Source organism: Carlito syrichta, unplaced genomic scaffold (assembly GCF_000164805.1).
Source record: "Carlito syrichta isolate Samal-C Ts95f unplaced genomic scaffold, Tarsius_syrichta-2.0.1 Scaffold309858, whole genome shotgun sequence".
In the NCBI taxonomy this organism is placed as follows: domain Eukaryota; kingdom Metazoa; phylum Chordata; class Mammalia; order Primates; family Tarsiidae; genus Carlito; species Carlito syrichta.
This window is the reverse complement of record NW_007253954.1, coordinates 508,418-516,222: the sequence shown is the minus strand read 5'-3', so window position 1 is coordinate 516,222 and position 7,805 is coordinate 508,418. Positions and strand designations below refer to the sequence as shown.

The 7,805-nt window shown below is 40.5% G+C and overlaps 1 protein-coding gene across 1 annotated transcript in view; it reads right to left on the bottom strand.

Annotated features, from left to right (window-relative positions):
* Nucleotides 1-361: 361 nt before the first annotated feature.
* Nucleotides 362-7,805, bottom strand: part of CCDC175 (coiled-coil domain containing 175) — a 69,581-nt gene continuing 62,137 nt past the window's right edge. Inside the window, exon 20 of the mRNA XM_008068058.2 lies at nt 362-679. Within this exon, the coding sequence (XP_008066249.1) occupies nt 585-679 (95 nt within the window). The 3' untranslated portion in view covers nt 362-584. The remainder of the gene's footprint in view (nt 680-7,805) is intronic.

Here is a 7,805-nt window from a genome sequence, read left to right as displayed (position 1 = left end):
TAGGTGTGCTGTGATGTTTAGGCTCTGAAGTCTTCAAGAGATTCATGGCCACAACCATGGAAGTGATATAAAAATTTTAACACTAATCTAATGTATATCCATTTGTATTGTTTAGAAGTTTATTTACTGGCCAGGCGCAGTGGCTCAGCCTGTAATCTCAGCACTTTCGGAGGCCAAGGCAAGAGGATTGCCTGATCCCGGGGATTCGAAACCAGCCTGAGCAACTTGGTGAGACCTTGTCTCTACAGTAAATCACAAAAACTAGCTGGGTGTGGTGGTGTGAGTCTGTAGTTCCAGCTACTTGGAAGGCTGAGGCGGAAGGATCACCTGAGCCCAGGTAGAGGCTGCAGTGGCCATGAGCTTGCCACTGTACTCCAGCCTGGGTGACAGTGAGACTCCAACTCAAAAAACAAAACCAAAAAGGTTATTTACTGATTCTGCTACTTGGTGGGGGTTGGTCAAGTTAGTTTAATCTCATACTTTTAAGACTTCTCCATTAACAATGGCAAAATATGAAAGTACGTGTACTCACTTTTCCTGTAGTTTTGTTTATGTCTTGAATTCATAGCAGTTGTGTCCTTGAGTTATTTTGTTAGTTTAGTTTTGGTTAATGTGTTTTTTCTAGTACATTTACCTGCTGGGAAATGTACTGTTTTGGTATGGATGTGTTTCTTCTTTTCTGTAGAAATAAAAATAAAGTGTAAAGATGCTATTTGTATTTCACACAGGTTTAGGTGGTTATTAATGTTCATTAAAATACTGGGTTGCCCAAAAAGAATCCTCAGGTACAGATAACTGTATAACTGGGGTAGGAGGAGGGGGGAGAGTATCATGTGTTTGATTACCAGGACTGTATTTTCTGGTCCCACTACATTTGGAGCCATTTTAACAATCAATGTGGATGTCCTATTCTGGCAGAAAAATATGTATGCAAAAGAAAAAGTCACGTAAGAAATTGTAATACAAGTCTTCAAAGTCAGAGAAGTTCAGGAATACTTAATACATATCTGCATTTTTAACTTGTTTTGGTAAGAACAGGACTAGAACAATGCATAGCCATTGTGGATGCTAATGTTACTAAATAATTTTTCATGTTATTAAAAATGAAACAGCCCTTATTTTAGCCTTATTATGTTTTGGTGTAGGTTTCTTATAGTGCATTACAATTCTCACTGCTACTGTGTATGGTAATTATTTTGCTAACCAGTCCTGAATAGGTAACTTAAAAGTCAAAATACAGGTTAGTATCCCATATCCAAAAATGCCCGGACCAGAAGTGTTTTGGATTTCAGATCTTTTCAGATTTTGGAATGTTTGCATTATATTTACCAGTTCAGTGTCCCTAATCCCGATATCTGAAATCTGAAATGCTCCAGTGAACATTTTCTTTCAACATCATGTTTGCACTCAGAAAATCTTAGTTTTTGGAACATTTTGGATTTCCAGATCAGAGATACTCAACCTATATTTTCTTGATTAGTTGGGGTCAATTGATAAATTTTTAACAACTACATTGTTATATATTTGTCTAAAACCTTTGGTTTGTAAGTCTTGACTGTACATTGGTGCCACTTGGAGAGATTTTTTAAAAACATGCCTGGGTCCCACCCCCAGAGATTTATGTTGAATTGGTCTGTGATACAGCCTGAGCACAGGGTTTTTTTCTCTCCCATAACCACTTAGTAGAAGGAATCCACTATATTCTTTTTTTTTTGAGTCGTAGTTTCACTCTGTCACCCAGGCTGGAGTGCAATGGCATGATCTCAGCTTACTACAGCCTCGACCTCCTGGGCTCAGGCAATCCTGCCTCAGCCTTCCAAGTAGCTGGAACCACAGGCACACCCCACCATGTCCAGCTAATTTTTTGATTTATTGTAGAGCTGAGATCTCGCCAAGTTTCCCAGACTGGTCTTGAACCCGTGAGCTCAGGCAATCCCCTCACCTTGACCTCCCAAAGTGCTGGGATTATAGGTGTGAGCCACCATGCCTGGCCTCCACGCCCAGCTTCCAATAATAATAGATTTTTTTTTTTTTTTTTTTGAGTTGGAGTCTCACTCTGTCGCCCAGACTGGAGCGCAGTGGCCGCTCCCGGTCACCGCAGCCTCGACCTGCTGGGCTCCGGCGATCCTTCCGCCTCAGCTTTCCAAGTAGCCGGAATTACAGGCGCGCGCTACCACGCCCAGCTGGTTTTTTGATTTATTGTAGAGATGAGGTCTTGCTGCCCAGGTGGATCTCCAACCCGAGGGCTCAGGCAATCCACTCACCTCAGCCTCCCAAAGGCGCGGGATTACAGACTGAGCCACCGAGCCCGGCTAGTAATAGATTCTTACTATTCAATAATCTCTTCTCATGTCTGCATTTCATAGGGTATGCACTTTGGGTTCAAGAACTGAATCTTATTCAACTTTTGTCACTGCAACATCTGCTCCACTGCGAGTGCAAAGGTGCCCTATATGTTAATTAAGGTAGTGGGGTGATCCTGGAAAGGGCAGGCCCTGCAGGGCTGCAGTGACGGATGTGGCCAGAAGAGGCCAGGAGAGAGCTACTGAGCTGGAAGAGATGGAGGGCTTCTCCAGAACAGGGAGCCTACCCAAAGCTGGGAGATTGCAGGTGGCTCAGAGATGGCCAAGAAATTCAAGGGTCCAAACCATACTATAACATCCTGAAGATAGTGATAGATTTTAAGGATCTGATGAGTGTCTACTTTGGGTCAAGTTTTGTATAACTCCTGTTATCAGCAATATTTTACAACTGGTGAGACTGAGGAGTGGAAGTTAAATAACATGTAAGAAGCAGAGCTGGGATTTGAGTCCAGTTCTACCTGGCTCCCAAGCCCACATGGTACCAATGCTCCAGTAGTAATAAGCAGTGCTATGTGGAGCCAGAGATCTTTTTTCTGATCTCGACCCAGTTTCTAGCTTTTCTGAGATCTCTCCCCTGATTCCTTAGCCAGGTTAAGTCTCCCTCTTAAGTTCTCTCACACTTCTTATGCCCCACCTTCAGTATACCAAAGGAAGGCAAATTACAGCCTAAAGGACAATTATGCCACAATGGCAGAGTTGAGTAGTTGCTTCAGAGACTTTAAGGCTGGCAAAGCCAAAAATATTTATTTAGTGGCCCTTGACAAGAAAGTTTGCCAACCCCTGACTAGACTGAATTTCATTTGGGCAGGGACTCTATTTCATTCACTGTTGCAACCCAGGTGTTTAATGAGGCACAGAACAGGCACTCTGTAAATACATTTCAAGTTTCAGTGTGGCCAGTTAGCAACATTTCAGTGGCTGCAAGTAGTACTAATTTTTAAATTAAAATTCTTCCAGTCAATAATCTATTGACTAGAAATAATTTTTAGTAAGATCATGTATTTTTTCATAAAATTTAGTGATATCTTATTTTCTATGACAATTTTATTTTTCCCAGATTGTTACTGTGTAAGTCTGTTCATCACTGTGTGGCCCAGAACAAAAAAATCAGCCTTTATTCTCTTTTGTGGCTCAGTCTATGTGATCCATAGGCTTTGCCATGTTACCAACAAAGCTCAACTACTCTATGACCAGAGAAGAACATGTCAGTGTCAACACTCTAATTCAGAAGTTGGCAAATTTTTCAGTAATGGGTCAGTTTAGTCAATATTTTAGGCTTGGCAGGCCACATGTTCAGCTGTGTTAGAACTTTTCTGTTATAGCACAAAAGCAGCCATAGGAATAGGTAAATGAACAAGCATGGCTATGTTTCAGTAAAACTTTATGGACACAGAAATTTGAGTTTCAAATAATTTTATGGTCTTGAAATACTATTCTTTCGATTATTTTCCCCCAGCCACTTAAAAATATAAAAACCATCCTTATCTCTGGGCCCTACAGAAACAGGAAGGGGGCTGGTTTGACTCCAGGCCATAGTATGCTGACCCCTGCTGTAGAAAATGAACTTGCCTGGGAATCTTTACAACATTATTAACATCTGGGAGAAGTAACTGATACTATGGGGAGTTCAAAACTAAAAGACTCCAAGTTTCAATTTTGCTGCACTGCAGTTCTCATCAATCTGTAAACTTTCCTTAAGGTCTGTGGTTTGGTTATGCCAGTGACAGCTTAAATAGAAACTTTGATCATGGGAGATCTAGGTCAGTGGTCTCCAAACCCTTTTGACCCTCCACATATATCATGTGCCCCAATTAATTTATTCATACATTTATAAATTATAGATCAATGGATGTACAATATTAAACATAGACAAAAATGAAAATTTAAAAAGATAAAAAAATTGAATATAAACACAATTTTCAATATTTGTTTCCTATTTGTAAATTTATCATCATACTCCACTTTGGAGATCATTGGTTGCTCTGAATCTAGTATCCCTGCTGGAGAGTCAACATCATAGCCAATTCTTGACATACCAGCCTTCAGTTATAGTTGGAGAAGTACGAGAATGCTCCGATGTGGTCAGATGTGCAACTTTGTGAGCCCTCTGCCAGAACTGAGCTCCAGGGCTGGATTCTAGATCCAGTCACTCTCCCTTAAAGGGGAACAAGGTAGCTTGTTGGACTGTCCAGATGGGAAAGTCCGGAAAGTAAACAATCATTCAATCTCTCATTTTAGTACTATTTGTTGAGTACCTATTATTGAGTATTGATTTTGCTGTTATGGGCAAGGCACTATGCTATGCACTGGAAGTAAATGGTGCACAAATCTGATGGCCTCTACTTTCTTTCATGGCGCTTACAGACAAAACACAAGTAAACAGAAATGAAATAACCACTAGTTGTAATAAGTACTCCTAAGGAAATACTGACCTAAGATAGAGTATGATAGAGAAGGACACCATTTAGATTGGAGATTCTTATACGGTATCTCTAATGAGGTGACATTTTCATTATTGATCTGAAGAACTGTATGAAGCCAACTTTGACTAGCAGAGGAATGAGTGTTCTAGGCCTACGTGGTGATAGCATATAACACAAGAGGTTCAGCTTAAAGCACAATTACTGCCAATGGTAAATATTTTCAGTTGAAGACTGAATTATTAACTTTGGTTTCTGGAAAAAAATGAGTAGACTAGATAATCTGAAAATCCTCCTTGTATTGTAAGTCACCTGAAAGTGTGGGAAAAGATAACACATGCCCTTTTCAATGCAGAGCTGAACTTGCGAGCAAGCTAGGGAAACCACAAGGGCCAAGCCTTGGGAGTGAAATCCTGAGCAGTGAGAGCATACTTCCTTGGTCTGTAGTGGGTATGGGAGGGGAGGGAGGGCGTGTGTCTCCACAATTAGGAGGTGGTGTCAAGAGGGAAGGCCTTGTGCTTCTTCTAGGAGAAAGCTGGGACTCAAAACTCTCTAAAAGACACTGTTGACCCTTCTGGGGAATGAGGAAGAAAGGAAGGCATGAAAACAGAATTGGATAACAATATTTAAGGAACTTTGATTGCATCTTCCATGTTCTATTTTTTGTGGGGTGGGGCACTAATCCCATGACCCAATATACTAAGTAATGGCCAAATGGTAAGATTTGACAATGCTTCATGATGGATATACAGATATACAGGTGTGTTGTGAGTTTATACTTTTCATACTTAAGACATTTTGAGTAAAAATGCATTTATCTGGAGCAAGTACAACTTGATTAAGAGTCATAATTTTACTTATACTGACTGCCTATCAAAAGAACTTAAATTTTAACTAAATGACTGTACCATTTGGTCTCACACTCATGGCCTCAAGTGATTCTCTCACCTCAGCCTCCCAAAGTGCTGGGATTACAGGCATGAACTACCACATCTGGCCTATGACTGTATTATTTGGATGGAATAAAAATAAATAGCACATTTACTGGATTGTCCTATTATTTATTTCTATTTAGGTTTGTTTTCATTCGAAGCAATCATGACTCTATTTTGAATCAATTTTAAATTGAAAATGAAAATAAAACTTACAATTCCCCACTGAGAGACTAAATTTACAAACTGACAATAGCCAGATCATATGTGGCACTAGAACAGTGACCCACAACTTCTGTAGCAGCAAGCCCAGAACAATTGGGACTTGATCCATTACTGCCAGCTTCTTTATTTTTTTGCCCCTGCTTCTAACTCAGATTGACCAGAGAAAGCCAAATATGCTTCCTAATGGGTCACATAGGATATATGGCTTCTAGTTAGCTTTCCCATGCCAGCACCCTCCAATCAGAACTCACCTCAAGCTTTTCCCTTTTTCCTCCCATAAAGCTTTGCCACTCCCCTATCTGCCTTTGATTCTCTGCCAACAGCAAGTGCTGGTGGCTGCTATGTTTGAATGTGTCCCTGCAAAATTCACATGTTGAAACCGAATCCCCAATTTGAAGGTGTTAGGAGGTGTGGTCTTTGGGAGGTGATTGGGTCATGGGATTAGTGCCCTTATCAAAGAGGCCCCCGAGAGCTGCCTCACCCCCTCCACCATGTTTAGGACATAGGAAAGCACCATTCTATGAACAAGAAAGCAGCCCTCAGTAGACACTGAATCTGCCAGTGCCTTGATCTTGGTCTTCTTAGCCTCCACAACTGTGATAAATACTCTTCTGTTATTTATAAGCTACCCAGTTTATGGCCTGTTGTTATACCATCCCAAGTGGACTAAGTGGCTGACTTCATTCCTATAGCAAACTCTGCATGAATAGTCTCTGCATATTCTCATTTAGGTTGTCTTCCTTTATTTCCCCACTTCTAGTCTCTACTTTCCAAAGATTATTAGTAAGGCAGTCCTCAAAATATGTGACAGAGAATATGGTATTAGTTATTCAGTGAAACCTGTTTTTCAATACAGCCTTTAAATTTGTTCAAACACAAAGAGTCCATCAGGTTTCAGATAAACAATAGAAGATTTGCTCAGTTAGTTCTTAAAATTCTGCTTGATCTACAGTTGAAGGGGATGGCTCAGCCTAGCAAAGGAAACGCAACGAGAAGAGAGGCCCACCAGAGATCCCTCATGTGCTTGACCTTCCTAAGTATAACAAGTCTCATGCAGGACCACCAAAACAGCTTTTCAGCTAACATTCTTCATTGGCCATTGAAACGTTATTTTTTCTGTCAAGCAATACCCTAGAACACAAGTTTTTTATCAAATACTGAAGTTTTAAATCCTATCACTTTCCCTTTTTTAACTTTTATTTCATTTTACTTTCTTCAACCTGTATGTATTTGTGCATTTATTTATGTATTTATTTATTTTTGAGATAGGGTTTCATTCTGTCACCCATGCTGGAATGTAGTGGCATGATCATGGCTCACCACATCCTCAAATTACTGGGTTCAAGTAATCCTTACACCTCAGCCTCCCAGGTAGCTGGTGCTATAGACATGTATCACCATGCGTGGCTAATTTTTCTTTCTTTCTTTCTTTCTTTTTTTGTAGAGATGAGATCTTGCTTTGTTTCCTACACTGATCTTGAACTCTTGGCCTCAAGTGATCCTACTGCCTGGACCTCCCAAAGTGCTGGGATTACAGATGTGGGCCACTGTGTCCAGCCTCAATCTATATTTAAAATTACTTATCTAGTGATTATGCTTTAAAATTAAAACTTAAAGCTGGGCACAGTGGCTCACGTTTGTAATCTCAGCACTTTGGGAGACTAAGGTGGACAGATTGCTTGAGCTCAGGAGTTTGAGACCAGCCTGGGCAATGTATCGAGACTTTGTCTCTACAAAAAAAAAACAAAAAAATTATCCAGGCATAGTGTCATGTGCCTGTAGTCCCAGCTACTTGAGATGAGGAGGTGGACGGATCATCTGAGTCCAGGAAGTCGAGACTGTTGTTGTGACCATGTCACTGTACT